Here is a 16,970-nt window from a genome sequence, read left to right as displayed (position 1 = left end):
AAATAGTATAACCAAACTCTTATTAAGGTGATATTATCGATACCTACAATCTTGTTTGTTACTTAATTATCCATCATGATTGTATTAAAATCACCATTTACTTAATTATCCATCATGATTGTATTAAAATCACCACTTTGATAAGTTGAAAGATATTCTTAGGCTGACGTCGAATGAAATATTTTGGCACCATGATTTTTTGTGATCGAATTTTCTACAATAATAACAGATAATTCGACTGGACTGGACTTTAGACACATAATGCATTCGGAAGAGGGATTAAATGCACGTTGTTGCCCTTTGAACAGGAAATTTTGAATGATCCTTGTAATAGGCCTTGCCATTGTGGAGCATCTACGGTCATAAAGATCATAGTGTTTTCTGTCCATGCTTATAATATATCTAAACCTTAAACCGAAATCGATATCTAAACCTCGCATTCCTTTACAGGGCCTTTTTCCCTCCAACATTGGCTCATTGGATAGCCGAAGTATGGATAAGTTGAGTTTCTCTGTGTGCCTAAAATCACTATCAGAACTGCTGTCAATTCATGACAAGGAACGGATCCTCCCCTTAACCATCAACGAGTAAAAACCGACGTGCGTAGCTGAGTTAATTCACTGAAGCTTCTTGACATGACTGACAAAAGAAAATCTGTTAACAAGGTTGAAAAAGTTTTGGATAGCTGAACAAGCTCATCTCCAAATTCAGGGAATTAATGACTGATGATTCTCCTCCATGACAGTATCCTTTCACTTAACACAAAACCTGACCGTCAGAAAAAGGTGGAACATTTCTTGGGAGAAGATAAAGCTCTTTTCATTAACGCAGTGCTTTTGGTGCATCCGATTCCTTTCCTTCGAATCGTTTCCCTTCATAGTGGAAAACTTAATAAGCTTCTTCTGCAGTATAAAGTCTGAAAAATCAAAACCATATCTGGTCGATATCATAATTCAACTCCAAAATGCCCCCTTTTTTCTGCTTATGAGTACCAATCATATCTCCCATCCACTTCCTCAGTGTCGCTCTAAACCAGCTTCTTACACCTGTTCTCGTCAAGTAATCAGCCAAGCCTTTGCTCCTTGAGAAATGGTAATCGACTTTATTTCGGTTCAACCATTGTTTCTTCAGTTTATTGATTGATTTTCTTGCGAGTTAATTTATCCTGCATGACGCTGGCAGAGTATTGAGGATGATCAGAAACCTGCAGCAGTTTGGTCATGGGGAGGCCAAGGAGGATATCGTTGGGATGACGGGGTTTACACCACGATAAGGCAATTGGTGATAGCTCATGGATCGGGCATTGACTCAATTCAGATCGAATATGACAATAAGGGGAACTCTGTTTGGTCAACGGAGCATGGAGGCTCCAAGATAGATAAGGTCAGGCTTCATTCCTTGATTTTGATAACAAGTTCATCAAAACAACTATTGATTACCGTGCTTAATAGTAGGTATCCGTATCACATTAAATGGTAATTTTACCGACTTTAGTGTCTTTTAGGATACTTGTCGTGCAAGTCATCTCATGCTTAGGTTGATACTTGATTGGAAAAGCTATGGGGTAGAATCTTAAAATTCATAGAATTCATTAGAACTCCGTTTTGAGGTTCATCATGAAGTGGCATATCTTAATCATTATAGCTTGCTATATATATAGTGGACGGTACTAAAATTCAGTTGGCTGATATTCTTTGTGTAATATAAATTCCTTTTAGGTCAAACTTGATTTTCCAGATGAGTTTCTTACTTCAGTACATGGCTACTATGGGAGAATGACGGAATGAGGATCAATTCTTGTTCGGTCTATGACATTCCATAACAACAGGAAAACATATGGACCCTTTGGTATTGAACAAGGAACTAGTTTCTCCATGACTGAAGGCAAGATTGTTGGATTTCATGGCAGGCGTGGTTGGTATTTGGATTCAATTGGAGTGCATTCAAGGCCAATCCCAAAACTAAATCCCTCAAAGCCTATTGTTCATGCCCAAAGTTTCACTGCCAACGGAGCTGACAAAAGTGGCTATTCAGTGATCCAGGAAAGTGTTGGAGAAAGCTACGAAATTGTTCTAGCCGTGAGACAGAGGGATGGAATTGGGACTCCCCAGCCAAGGGAACTCAAAAGGCAAACTTCTAGTTCTAGTAGCTCTGACGATTCAAGTGTTGGAGAAAACTACGAAATTGTTCTAGCCGTGAGACAGAGGGATCCAATTGGGACTCCCCAGCCAAGGGAGCTCAAAAGGCAAACTTCTGGTTCTTGTAGCTCTGACGATTCAAGTGATGTAGAAACCAAAAGCAAGGTAAGAACTATAATTTTGGTTTCGCTTTTATATGCGTTATGATATCATTTCTTCTTCTTTTGCACGTTCAAGGTTTCATTTCAGAGTACTATACATAAAGCTCCTCCAAAATTAACATAAGTGTCAACCTATGGACACGGGGGTGGCCATGGTGGAGCCATGTTTGATGACGGAACCTACACCGGTGTAAGGCAAATTGTTTTGTCGCGCAATGTTGGGATCGTATCGCTGAAGGTCTGCTATGATCGTGAGGGACAATCGTTGTGGGGAAGCAATGGAGGGATAGGAGGATTTAAAAAAGAAAGGGTGAGTCTAGATCTAGTAGCTTTTCTCTTCTATAGTTCATATCAATAAAGCTAATACTTCTAATGGACTTTTTGTTGCACATGCCAGATAATGTTTGATTATACCTCTGAGATTTTGACACACATCACGAGAACCTTCGGGCCTTTAATGTACATGGGACCCGATGTGATAAAGTCACTAACATTCTACACCAACAAAGAGAACATGGGCCGTATGGAGATGAACAATGGCCTTCTTTCACTAACAAAATGAATGAAGGCAAGATTGTTGGATTCATTGGCAGGCAAGGTCTCTTTCTGGATGCTGTTGGGGTACATGTAATGGAATTGAAAGTACCACATCGAAAACCACCTTTTCCCCCACCAATCATCTAAAGTGGGAAGACTATTGTTGAGTGTCGGAATCGCCTTTAGGTTGGGTCTGAAATTGGACTTCGACTTGAGTGAAATGGGTTAGAGTCGCCACCGATCATTTTTAAAACAATATTTAGGTATATCGGATACCATCTTACCTGATCTGCGTTTTACCAGAAGTGTATCGAGTTCGGGAGTCGGTTACGGTCAAGGAAGGATTAGCATCCTTGAACCGCCCTTTCGGTATCAATTAATTTGTCGGTTTCTTTAATTGCAAAAATTAAGAATTTAAATTTAAATTTAAATTTAAAAATTTGATTAGAATTATTTACCTTTGATTGATTGGAGTTCTTCTAAAAGAAAAGTCGAAAAATGTTAGATAAAAAATAATAAATATTAAATAACTCAAAGGAACAAAACAAAACAAAATAATAAATCAAAAGAGAAAAAAAATAAAAAAAAAATCAAAGAGGATAAAAAATTAAATAAATTAAAAAAAAAGAAAAAAAGAATAAGTCAGGAAAAAATTAAATAAAAATAGAATTAAAAAATAATTTATAGAAAACAAAAAAAGGAAAATTAAATGAATTTTTTTTAAAAAAAACAAAGAAAAAAACATTAACGAAATTGAAGAAAAAAATAAAAAAAATTAAATTTTAAAATCCATTAAATGAAAACAATATGAAGGAAAAAATCTTAAAAAATAATAATAATAAAATAAAATAAAACTTAGAGGATCAAATTGAAGAAAAAAAAGCAAGCAAATTATGACAAAAATAGTGACCAAAATAAGAATAATAAAAACTATTAGAACTATTCGAAATAAATAAATAAATAACATGACAAACGACCAAAATGAAATAAAACGAAACATGTAGCCTAAATCATGACAAATAAATAAAAGATGGAATTAATGACCACAATAACAATATGTGGCTAACTATGAGGGATTAAAATGCGATTCACCCTTAAAATAATGACCAGATTGTAAATATACTCATAAAGTTTGAGAATTGAAGTATGATTATACCACAAACTGATGAGCAAAACTAAAAGAGCGCTAAAGTAAAGGGGACTATTAAATGATTAACCTTTAAGACAAATGATAAAGCATGAAGTGTCCAGACTACAGGGACCTGTCACATGGTTTACCCAAAACTTAAAGTAAACAAACTCATATTTATCATTTCCAGTAGATCCACGAAACCAAAAAAATAAAAATGCACTTCCCCTTTCTCTTCACTTCAGTCTGCCCGAATCTATCTCCAACATCTCCTCCCTTCACTCATGCAGCGTCGACCCAAAGGACCAAGGGCCAAATGGCCACCGCCTTGGTGGATGCTCCACGCTAAAAACTCCGACGAACGACGACCTCGTACACGGCAAAGAGACCTCGAAAGGCCAAGGTAAAAACGAAACTCTCATCTCTTATTTTTTTTTAGATCGATTACCCCTTCCTCTGATTTTGATTTCACGTTTTTCTCTCTTTTTTTAGAATGATTTTTATGTGTAACTTGCTTTGAATCCTTTAGTTTTCTCTCGTATTTCTTCCCCGTATTTCCCCCTCTATTTTTGTTCGTTTACGTATGTATTTATAGCTTTAGGAAAAACTATTTTTAGAGAGTTTAATTCCTACTAAAATGCTCGTTTGTTGGTTGTTTGTTTTGCTTGCTCTAGACGATTCGGGATGTGAGTGGTGTGGCCGGATTTCTCGGGGAGGTGGGTTGAGATTTTGGCAAAATATTAGTGTCTACAACTGCCCCTCTTTGTCTTTTTTCGTGTAACGAAAAATAGGACAAAGATAAAAGGACACAAATTTTCGTTCGGTGGAGTTGAAAATTGATTCTGATATTTCAATTAAGAATAACTCTATGTCGAATTGAGTTGCAGATGACTCCTTCGTTATGAAGTCGAGTCCATCTTGAAACGATATGGAATTGAAGCCATAGTTCGGAATTTGAATCGGAATGTGGCTTCTCGTTGCCCAATTGTAGTCAACTTCGATCTTCTTCTCGGTTTAAAGACCTTGGTTTAAACATTCGACTGGAAAATAATTATTTGATTCTACCATGTGGTTGATAGGCTCTCGAGCTGAATGAAATCGAACTCGGAAGGTCTTCGTTAACAGATAGTTTTTCTCGACTTAAGCTATGCTGCCGGAAAAACGGTTTGTAGTCACTAAGGCACGGCTAACCCAGGTCATCTTATTGACTTGAAAACCTCGGCTACCACCGAAAAGTAGTGTGATTGATGTTCCATCGAGCTGAATGGAATCGAACTCGATAATTTTGTTGACAAATAGCCCTTATTGCCTTGAGCTATGCTGTTAAATGATGTGCCTTTGAGCTCAGTGTAATCGAACTCCTAGGTCTTTTGTTGGAAGATAACCCTTCTCGACTTAAGTTATACTGCAAATGATATGCCTTGGAGCTGAGCGTAGTCAGATAACCCTTCTAGCCTTAAGTAGTGTGGGTCACAACCATAGGGTGTAGCATCTTTGTCTGTTTTTTAATGCATTTGTATTAATTTCCATGACTTCTACTTTTTATAGGTTTCTGTCATTGTAATTTATGAAGGCTTAGAACTAGGGTAGCGAAGTAATGTTACCTTAGTTATAGGTTTTAACCCATTTGACTTTATTCCTTCTCGTAGCTTGCTATCGCTGAATTCTGTATATCCTTCTCTGCATGTTTCTTCCTTCTAAGTTTAGCTGGGACTTACGTTTCTGTCTTTATGCAGATATTTTTACTCGGGGATTAATTCCAATACATACGCGCATATGAAGACTATTCAACTATGTATTTATTTATTTATTTATACATGCATGTAATTTATCTTTTTTTTTTTTCTGACTGCCGGAGGTCTTCAGCGGAAGCTGCTCTCAACTTGACGTTAGGGGCAGCCTACTACCCTACCCCCTTATCTCATTGCATATGGGAATAGGATTTTTATTGTTGTTGTTTTAAAAATAAAATATTATTTAAAAATATTTAAAAAAAAAATTAGACATGAAATGTGCTAATTAATTTTTTTAATAATAGACACTTAAAAGTATAACAAAAAAATATTAAATAAATATCTTTAATGAAAAAAAATTTATACACAAAATAAATTTAGGGTATAGTTTAGCCTTCGGTATATCCCTGTAGTTGCAGGATGAACCGACGGGGATTGTTTTTCCAAAGTCTTTGTCGCGTTCCCAGGGCACACTTGCAAGCACCGACAGGATTGGCAACATCATCTCAGAAAAAAAAACGATTTTTTTAAGCAGTAGTAGTTTGTAAGACATGGTATAATAGAAACGTGCTTTGAATCCTTCCCTATCATTATCATCAGGCAGTTAATGTGATTTTTTTTTAAATGGCATAATCAGAATTTGATGAACATAGCAGAAAGAGATTGAGAATGAGTTTGATTAAAGAGTGTCGTTTTCACTTGAAATTCTACGTTAGAGTATAATCATTTATAGAATGTGCACGTTATAAATGATTAAAAAAATTATGAATAAATATTATATTATAATCCTTTTAAACTATTAAAAAATAGAGTTAATGTATACGCAGTGAAAAAAACTCAGGTGTCAATTTCCAACTCACAATTTGATGGAGCTTCTAGACTGCAAACTGCATTGCCTTCAATCAACAACATAATCTCTTCTTTTGGCTTGAAAAGGCTTCTTTCGCTTTCCTGTTAGCTGTAATAATCACTAAAAAGAGTTAGTTTATGTTAGGTAAAGCTTAAGCATATTGGAAGTTTAGCAATTTTGTCTCGTGTACAGGCCATGCTATATCGAGTTATAGCAGGGATATATACTAAAAATATATGTTGTAAAGAACAAGCTTTTGGAATGAACAGAAAAACAATGTTATCTGTTTACTAATAACCCTAACATTTCCCCACGGTGCCACTCCAAAACTGCCGGAATCTATCACTTCAATAACTGAATTGAGGATGGCATAAAGAAACACCCACAAAAGTAAATCGACGAGACAAAGTTGATAGATTTAGCACAGATAAACTTCACCTAGCAATGGTACCAGAATAAAAAAGGAAGGTTGGGATGCTTACTCAATCCTCAACACCCTCCAAAAATTATTGCAGTGGCACAATAGAGAAATGAAATAGAATGTTACACCAACCCCCGGATGCAGGGCTCAAGATTCTAGGTTCAGCTATCCAAAGTACACTCATACTGGTGTAAGCCAATGACAGAAAGAATGCTTCGTTGTTAGTAAGGAAACCTCGTACGGCTCATAGAGCCATTCTCCGGTCATCTTTTCTCTTACTTTTTTGCAATAGACCGGATGGGAACCAGAACCGTACAAATAATTGCATTTCCAGGATCGGATGGGCAGGGCCTGACCTTTTGAGAACTAGATCCCAATCCAATTCGGCCAATATACATGGCCTAAACTTTACGGATTAAGATGTCAATTTTCATTCTTCTTTCTTCTCTTTGATCATAATGATCATAAAAGACAATCAGTTAATCAATGACAAGTCAGACCACGGCTCCAGCTACCCGCAGTGTAAATTAGATTGAACTTGGAAAACTCCAGCATATTCTAGACTACATCTCTAAGTTCCTTGCAAGCCTCAACGCCATTCTGACAGAATTTTCACTTTACGTTGATATTATCAACAGCATAAGTTAGCTGTACATACAAGCATTTCATCAACCTGAAACGACGTTAGCTGTCCTTGCAGTCCCACCACAATTAACAGAAGGTTTATGTTGGATTTCCATCTACTCTGCCCCTAGGAGGCAGCAACATTCGAATCAAATCTTTGTTTGATTGACAATTTCATACACAGGAACAACGCATTTAACGTTACCATGACAGTTATGGAAGGTCATCCTCCCTTATCAACTCACTTGATAATAACCTCATTGTTATACACAGATTACAGAAAAAAAAGGTTTACATTGTTACACTTTATCATCATGGAACCACCATCTTGTCTCCTTAGGGGACCTGCCATTCCAGCAGTTCTTAATGTATTGATTATTATCAGTTGGCCGTTGCTGCATAATGACAAAGTGAAGTCGGTATTCCACTTGATCTTGGAAAACGAAAACAAATGAACAAAACAGTAACAGTTCCAACAAACCTTCACGGTTGAACTTGATAACATGGAGAGAATGCTGATACAGACAGAACTGACAGTCATGGCTGGGGACCAGCTATCATACAAAGTATCTACAAAATATAAGCATTTTGATTTGAATGTTGTTTAGGTACACAATTGACAACATATGTATGAAAAAGGTACAAAACAGATATTAATGCTCAAGTAGCCTTTCCTGTTTTTCTACATTATCTTTGGACTTGGTGAGTTGGTGTGCCTAATTTTCTTTTTTCTATCGACTCTAGCAAGTTACAATGTCTATTGTTTCCTCCTGCAACCTATATCATCCTGAATGCGTACATGAAACAGCACAACATCATTTCATTACGCTAAAAATTTGCCATACACTGTTCTGGACCATGATATACTGGCATCACTAACCAGATCCTAAATAAAATGGGAGCATCAGAAGCTTGAATAAAAATGAAAACTCACAAACACATGAAGCACAATCACCAAGACCATAATTACGATTCAAATCATGAAACAGAACCCGTAACAGATTGTTTTAAGGCCCAAAAAGCTTACAATTAGGCAATTATCTAAAGAAAGACAGGTTAGGACCAAAATACCATATTCAACATCTACACGACTCTCTCACAAAATCATCAACACCTTGAGGAGCAAATCTAGTGCAAAAGACAAAGAAGACAAACTTTAAGGATGAACTAAATTTTACTCGAGTAATACAACATTATACGGTCAAGACTTGCCCTGTACTGAGATGAACTGCATAAAACAAATACCTTGTAATTTGTACTAATATTTTCATCAACAAACAAGCTTTCTTACACATCTCCCATAAACAGTAATGTATATAGTGTCTCTTAGTATGTACAAAAAACTTCTCTAGGTAGTCACGTTTGGACGAAAAACATGGGCGAGTTTACCACATCACTCTGCAGGGCTATAACTATTTTCTGATGCGGAATCAGAAAGTACTCAGCACCAAAAATCTATGCAACAGTTCTGATCAAATCTTAATACTCGCATCTTGAGTAAAACAAAACAAAATGATAAAAATGACAACAGTGCAGCAGGAGTTTAAAGGTCCCAAGTATAAGTAATTTTCTAAAGAACTACTATTAAATAACAACAATAAAAATAGATACATCAATCATTTACTTATTTTTCGTAGCCAATGAAAGCAGTTTCAGTGGAGGTATGCTATTTCATTGACGCATCAGAGGACCTTCCACTTATCCAGTCTGCCAGTCCTTCAAATTTCTAACTAGAATCAGATTTTTTTTTTTAAAAAACACATGACTACTGAGAACTGAGTAAACTCTCCATAATTATGAGACTATGAGAAGGTGATGGCGACAGTAAATTCAAAGTGATATGTCAAGAAGATGTATTACATTTATGTTTACAAGCAAACATCACAAAACCATCATTATCAATCAACCATAAACATCATACAAACTTCAAGCAGTAAGATTCTAAAAAACAGTTATGTATAAATTATTTGTAGTAAGCAACGAGAGAAACAATGAATAACCCTACAAATAACGAGTATAGTGATGATTAAGAAGAATACCTAAACAAATATGTCCATTGCTATAAATATGAATACCTAATATTCATTGATAAATACAATAGTAATCGTAAACGAAAATAAATTATTCCCATTCAAATTCAATTGTCACTTTCTTTTCTCTTTTTCTTTTTTTTCATTTTCACTATTTACTAAACAAAACAAAAAGAGAAAAGATACCTGTGGTGCCTCCATAGGGTAATGCTCAGGAAAATCAACCTGAAGCTGATAAGTTTCATTGGCATAAAGCGTTCCAGGGGTTCCGTTGACTTCAATTATCCATCTTTCAACAAAAAGTACAAGAAATTAGGAACTAAAATCCCTAATTAATCCCTGAGTTTTTAAAAAATAAATTAATTGAAATAGTAACAAAACCTTTGAAGATTATCAGTGACCTTGTGCTTAAATCCAACGTGGATTAACCTTCCACTCAACGAGCTCTTTCTGGAGTCTATTACATGCGATCTTGCTTAAAGCCTACGCAAAAACATACTCCAGAAATATAGTCACAAAAATCAACAAATATAAAAAGGAAAAGAAAAGAGAAATAACCCATTAGACGCAACCCAAACTATGGACAAATAGGTAACGAGATTAAATCAGAAAAATGAACCAAAATATGCAAACCTTGCGTGAAGAGCGGAGGAACTAGTCATGGCTTCCGTGCCAGCGAGAGATAGAAGAAGAGAGCAGGAAGGGAATTCGGAGGAAAAAAAAGTTGCTAAGTCAGACGAAGAACAATTTTTCGCACTTAATTAATCGTTGCGATTTTCCCACGTGGCGTGGCACAATTTGCTTTTGTAGGAAGTTCACTTCTGCCAATCACGATGATTGGCCAAGTGGGAATAAGATTCGGTAAGGTTCTAATGTTACAATTTGTACACTGTTTATAATACTTCTTTTATAATAAAATTAAAATTTTCTATAAAAAATAGTTTTTCCTTTCAATTTTGTTCCATTTATTGATTTAACAACTAAAAAAAAGGATAAAATAATTTGTAAGCAACCAGATGAGTCTAAGAAATGAAGGTTACAGAATCAATACGTCTAAACTCAAAACTGGTGCATGTCATCCCTCAGCTTGATCAGTGATTCCCTCCCTGCCAACGGAACTGTTGGCAAATGAAGTATCAGACTTGAGGACTGTCTGCAGTCTCCTCTTTGTACGTTTCTTCTATCATAGGCTTCCACAGCCGAACTCGAGCATTTATAAACCAGTTTGATATCTGGGTTGACAGAAGTAACAAACACCCAAGATTGGCATTAAAATATAGTCATCAGTTGAGCATATTGCAATACTTATATACAAGAGATCATCCTTGATTCTTGGTCAGGCCCGTCTGTGATGCCAACATTAGCTTCTCCGAGTCTGTTGGATAACTGTTGAGAATAATGTAACAAAATGGTAATTACATTGTCTCAATGCAGAAGCGATTAAACTCAAATATGTACTTACGGGTGAAAGGATTGTTACTGCGGTTTCTGGCAGTCCTCGGATGGGCTTCCAAGCATGCTCATGGCTAGAGATACTTCCAAGTTGTTGAAGGGACTGTCGGTTCTGCCCGGAACCTCTATCAAACAAGCTAAGTTGTGAGAATCCCCCGTTGATTGTCGGTAAATCATGTACAAACTTTCTTCTGGTAACATTTATTTGAGATACTATGGCATCCCTTAGGTAGCTAAAATGCCCAGACATTGCTTGGAGTGCCAAAGCAGTGTACGACCTGGCTGCTCCTCAACCAGCTAAAAATTCAAATGATGAGACCGCTTCTTCCAGTTGCTGGTAGTGTTTCTCGTATCTGAGCTCAACATGAAAACGAAACAATAACGAATTCATAAATTAAAACTCGAGTGATTTTTGAGTAAAAACAAAAGTAAACACGATAGAACATCCAACAACGCCATTCAAACAGCTAACCTCCTCCAGTAATCCAACTAGCTTCGCCAGCCTAACTCGGGGCTCGTGCTTTTCAGGCAGTTGTATCTCATTACTGCAAAATTCTGCTTTTAATTCAGAGGCAAGTCTTGAACTTTTTCCTCTGTCACCTCTATAAAACTTCCTAAAGAAATTTTCCTCCACATTTTTGCCACCAATATTGACGACTTCGTCTAGAAGGGACTGAGTTGGCTTTAGATACCTCGAATTCACGATAGCATTGGCAAAAGATTTTGCCCCATAAGTAGTCGCAAAAGATCAGTGGAGTGAGGTCGAAGCCGAAGCAAATGTGTTACCAGTGAAAGTGAAGTCATCCCTTACGTTTCCCACTCCGGGATTACAAACTTCTCTACCTTCTGCCACCGAGAGCAAGTAACTAGAACTTGCAATACCAGAATTTAGGAAGGACCAAGCAAGTGAGAGCCCAGAAAAAGTGAGAGTCTTTGAGTTTGGTGGTTGGTCTCGTGAGCTGCTTCTAGAAGGTCCATCAAGTGTCTGGTCTAGCAAATCTCTGATTCATCAGTTACAATGGGAGATGGAAGGAGATCCATTGATCTGGACATTGTTTTGCTAAGAGAGTGAATGCTAAATCGAGGGAGTGAGGAAATGTATTGTGGTTGCCTCTCAAAGTGGAGCCATAAGCATCAAAATGTTGGCCTCGGACTTGGCTTTTGCTATGAATCCTAACAATAAAATGGTGTAGCAAGCTGGAGGTGAATCTCGGAAACCATAGTTAGTCGGGGATGGAAGCTAAAGGTAGGGGTCTATAAAATTAGATTCTACTTGAATTTTTTTAATTCTGATTTATTTAAATTAAGTTATTAAATTCAATTTAAAATAATAATTAAAATTTTAAAATTGATTTGTGTATGAATTTTAAAAATTCAAATTATTTAAAAATTATATAATACAGTCATGTCGTTTATGTATATTATGTATGACTAGGGTGAGTCGTTTGAACTATAATCAATTAGTGCCACGATAATATAAATAAGGGTAAAGTATAGTAATGGTCACTAAATTTTTCTAAAGCTTTCATTTAGTTCCCCCAACTTTTAAAAGTTGCAACACAGTCCCCCAACATTTAGTTCGTTTGTAATATGGTCCCCCAACATTTAGTCTGTTTGCAATATGGTCCCCAACCGTTTGACGTTGTTACACTGTCATTAGTACGTTTGCAATATGGTCACTGAACTTTTCAGGCGCTTGCATTTAGGTATCCTAATTTTTAAAACTTGCAATATAGTCCTAAATTTTATTCTAAACCCCAAATTCCTTTTCGATCTCGAATTTCCTTTTTCGCTTCTCTCTTCTCATTTCCAGCGTAACTTATCAGTCGGGGATGCATGGGAAATTCTAATCTAACTTTGAATTATGTGGAAGTGTTAACTTGAATAAAGGTCCATTGAGAGAAGACTCGACCAAGGGACTATCGGGACCATCAACGATTCAAGGTATAATGTTAGATACATGTCATCTTAGGTGAAGCATAGATGTTCGATAAAATGCTTGTGAGAAAAAAATGGGGTTAGAAATGCATAGTTGACAAATTCTACTAAGATGAACTAAGTATCATTGTATAAATGATATATAATAATTTCTTCGTTTATTCCTTGCTCTTAAAGATTTTCCAACAGATGATCAAATATAATGAAATCCCAAACAGCACATTCACCTCTCAGTCTCTTTCGCAACTCGAAAGGCATCATGACAGGATCAAGTAGCTGCTCCAAATATACTACCCTGTCATGATGCCTTTCAAGTTGCGTGCATGTAAAATTGTCTTCTAAAGTTATAATTCAATACAATTCAACTGTAAAATTTCCAAAACATGTAAAAAAATTTAATTCGTTCACGATATATCTGTCCCATAATCAACATGAACTTATTAAAAAATATGAGCTCACAGGACACCGAAAACCATAGGTTGGATCAATACAATTCCCAGTAAACTAGTACCAGCAATCTCTCGGATTGAGCCTGGCGATTTCACTATGTTGATACTCATAACCAATTCCCTGGTTTAAAGAAAAACCAAACAAGAAGATCAAAAAATTTAGCCAAATATCCTATTTCACTTCTATTCTGATGGACTGAATATCTTTCATAAGGAGTACTAAAAGTTTTGATTAAGAAGAAAGAAAGAAAATTAGATGGTTTTGGTTCAAAACTAACACTGAATATCCAGATCATTGACATGCAGTTCCAGAAACATAAAAAATTCAACAAAAATCACATAATGCGAGCTGAAAATGGGAAAGTGCGAAAGAGGAAAAGCTTACTTCCGGATAGCCCAAAAGATAAAATAAATACCTTCTTGCAAGTGAGGGGAGAGAAATAAACACAATCGGTGTTGCGTTCCAGCAATTCTTCCTCCATTTTTTCTTTGTAAATAAAAAAGCTGAAAGACAGAGCACTGCTTGGGTTTACAATTTTACATGGCGGAAAGTTGAATAACAAAAACCAAACGAGAGGTGAATGCGCTGTTTGGGATTTCATTATATTTGATCATCTATTGGAAAATCTTTAAGCATAAGGATTAAACGAAGAAATTATTATATGTCATTTATACAAAATAATTCTAGCTTTGTTGGTGATTTCAACAATGATACTTAGTTCATCTTAGTAGTATTTGTCAACTCTGCATTTTTATCCCCATTTTTTTTCTCACAAGCATTTCATCGAACATCTATGCTTCACCTGAGATGACATGTATCTAACATTACACCTTGAATTGTTGATGGTGCCGATAGTCCCTTGGTCGTGTCTTCTCTCAATGGACCCTTATTCAAGTCAACACCTCCACATAATTCAAAGTTAGATTAGAATTTCTCATGCATCCCCAACTGAAAAGTTACGCTGGAAATGAGAAGAGAGAAATGAAAAAGAAAATTTGAGATCGAAAAGGAATTTGGGGTTTAAAATGAAATTTAGGACTATGTTGCAAGTTTTAAAAGTTTGGGGGACCTAAATGCAAGCACCTGAAAAGTTCAGTGACCATATTGCAAACGTACTAAGCAGTGTAACGGCACCAAACGGTCAGGGACCATTGCAAACAGACTAAATGTTGGGGGACCATATTGCAAACAGACTAAATATTAGGGGACTGTATTGCAAGTTTTAAAAGTTGGGGGACCTAAATAAAAGTTTTAGAAAAGTTCAGTGACTATTACTATACTTTACCCTATAAATAATTATAATTTAGTTTGAGTATAGTCTCGAGTAAATATATCTAATTCAATTTAATCCAATTTAAAAGAATCTAAATAAAATTTAAATTATAAAATAATATTCTATAACTCGTTTAACTTTTTTTTTTTTTCACTCAGTCGAATATTCCTCCGTAGTTGAAGGTTTTAGAAGTTAGCTAAATCGCGAGGTTAATAGGCATTCAAATAAAATGCGAGGAAAATAACAGTTAGTCACCAAATGACTAAAGTTATTGAGCCATACATAAACATTATCGGAAAGTAAAAGCAAAGGCAAAACTATCTTTCCACGTGAAAGCATTAAAAGCGAGTCGGGATAAGACCCAGCTTGAAAGTGCTAAAAATATAAGTCCAAGAGCACAGTATGTAAAATATTTCCTCATTTCACACTTACAAATTAATTCATCTACATCTTTTTATATACAAGTTTGCTTAAACTAACTGCTACACTAACAAACTGAAAAAGATTAATAACAAGCTTACTACCCAAGGAATTTAACAGAAACAAGGTGAATATATTCATCAACAGATGACAAAGGTCATATACAAAAGTTTCCCGGTATTAAACACAGGGCCACTTGAAGTAATGGATCACAGAAATGAATTGAAAACTCTGTATTGACTTTTGCACCCAATTGAGATCTGGAAAGCCACAAGCCAAGCGATCGTTTCCTTGAAAAGCAAACCCCTCAAAACTAAGCTGATGAGAAGCAGGGGAGAGGGAGGAGAAAATGCAGTAAAAGATAATGGGGCCGAATGATGTGTTACAAATTGAAAGCATGGATGGAATGCAGTGAAGGAATTGAATTGTTAAGCATAAAATATGGATGTGTAGAACAGCAAATAATACCTTTGTTCATTCACATTCATAGTAGTAACAAATGCTAATAATGATTTAGAGGAAGACATTGACTTTTTTTACCATACTTACCAGGGGGAGAAAAGTGAATAGGTCTAATCACTAAGCAGCCAAAAGCTATTAAATCTATGGACACATAGACCTCATATAATTATTCAAAAAAGCTGAGGAGAAATGAATAAGACGGATGGTCCCCCTGTTGGAAAATAAACGATAACAATTAATTTTCCTATAATCATATTAGTGAGAATGTGAAATAAAAGCGAAAAATAATATCCGAAATTGATAACGGAGTTCAGCCAATTATGCATACGTCTCCGGACTGCTGCAAATCTTTTACTAAGAGAGAAAATTTACAGGTGTTTACAAAACACTCACTACTCACAAGAAAATCTCTAGTATTGGGAGAAAGAAATGATTTGGGATGATTTTGAAGCTAAATGGGTTAGGGTATTTATAGTTGAAGCTTGAGGACTAATCTTATAAATACTCTAAAGTTCAATGACTCAATTTAGTGATTATCCCTTGCCCAAATTTAATAAAATGGGCTGCCTAACTTTGAAATCAAAACAACCCCCTTTTTGGCTAATTAAAAGCAGCCGATGTCTTTTTAATTTACAACAATCTCCCACTTGAAGACTGATTTTAATATGTCTTCACACCTCGATCGATGCAGCAGTATTTCTGGTCTTGTTATTCTAACATGCCAACTGAAGCTGAATACAACTTCAGTTTGTCCGTAGTCACCGTCTTTGTCAACATGTCTGTCGGATTTTGAGCTCCACTGATCTTTTCAAGTTTCAAAATCCCATATTCCAGAAGAGACCGAATAAAATGATATCTCAATTGTATATGCTTCGTCCTGGAATGAAAAGACGGATTTTTCGCTAGATGGATAGCATTTTGACTGTCGCAATACAAGACATTGTTTTCTTGTTTCTTGCCTAACTCTTCCAAGAAACTTTGGAGCCAAACCATCTCCTTGCTGGCTTCCGTAACAGCGACATATTTTGCTTCAGTTGTGGAGAGAGCAACTATCTTTTGTAGTTGAGAAACCCAACTCACTACAGTACCTTCTAGAGTATAAACATACCCTGTAGTGCTCCTTCTGATGTCAACATTTCCGGCTAAGTTAGCATCTACATAGCTTGTCAGTATCGTATCTCTACCTTTGAAAGAAAGTGCTTTGTTTGTGGTACCCCGCAGATATATGAGGATCCATTTGATAGCTTCCCAGTGTACCTTGACTGGATTATTCATGTACCTACTAACAGCTCCCACTGTATGAGCAATATCTGGTCTTGTAGAAACCATGGCATACATCAGACTTCCAATTG

The 16,970-nt window shown here is 36.0% G+C and overlaps 1 protein-coding gene, 1 long non-coding RNA gene and 2 pseudogenes across 2 annotated transcripts; 2 read left to right on the top strand and 2 right to left on the bottom strand.

The window, feature by feature from the left end:
- The first annotated feature begins 1,041 nt into the window (after positions 1-1,041).
- LOC120216622 lies at positions 1,042-2,544 on the top strand (annotated as a pseudogene).
- LOC120216772 (jacalin-related lectin 3-like) lies at positions 2,433-2,983 on the top strand (the record flags this gene model as incomplete). Its single annotated transcript, XM_039214105.1, has 2 exons — positions 2,433-2,613; positions 2,721-2,983. Coding segments are annotated over 2 exons (444 nt in total), but the record flags the coding sequence as incomplete, so codon positions are not given.
- Positions 2,984-7,710: 4,727 nt separating this feature from the next.
- On the bottom strand, positions 7,711-9,668 carry LOC120216633. Its single transcript, XR_005525071.1, has 3 exons — positions 9,633-9,668; positions 8,075-8,163; positions 7,711-7,988 (listed from the first exon to the last, which is right to left on the bottom strand). It is a non-coding gene; the product is annotated as an uncharacterized LOC120216633 (long non-coding RNA).
- Positions 9,669-10,626: 958 nt separating this feature from the next.
- LOC120216771 lies at positions 10,627-15,683 on the bottom strand (annotated as a pseudogene).
- Positions 15,684-16,970: the final 1,287 nt, after the last annotated feature.

Source organism: Hibiscus syriacus, unplaced genomic scaffold (assembly GCF_006381635.1).
Source record: "Hibiscus syriacus cultivar Baekdansim isolate YM2019G1 unplaced genomic scaffold, ASM638163v2 tig00110163_pilon, whole genome shotgun sequence".
Taxonomy (NCBI): domain Eukaryota; kingdom Viridiplantae; phylum Streptophyta; class Magnoliopsida; order Malvales; family Malvaceae; genus Hibiscus; species Hibiscus syriacus.
This window is presented reverse-complemented; position numbering and strand designations above follow the sequence as displayed.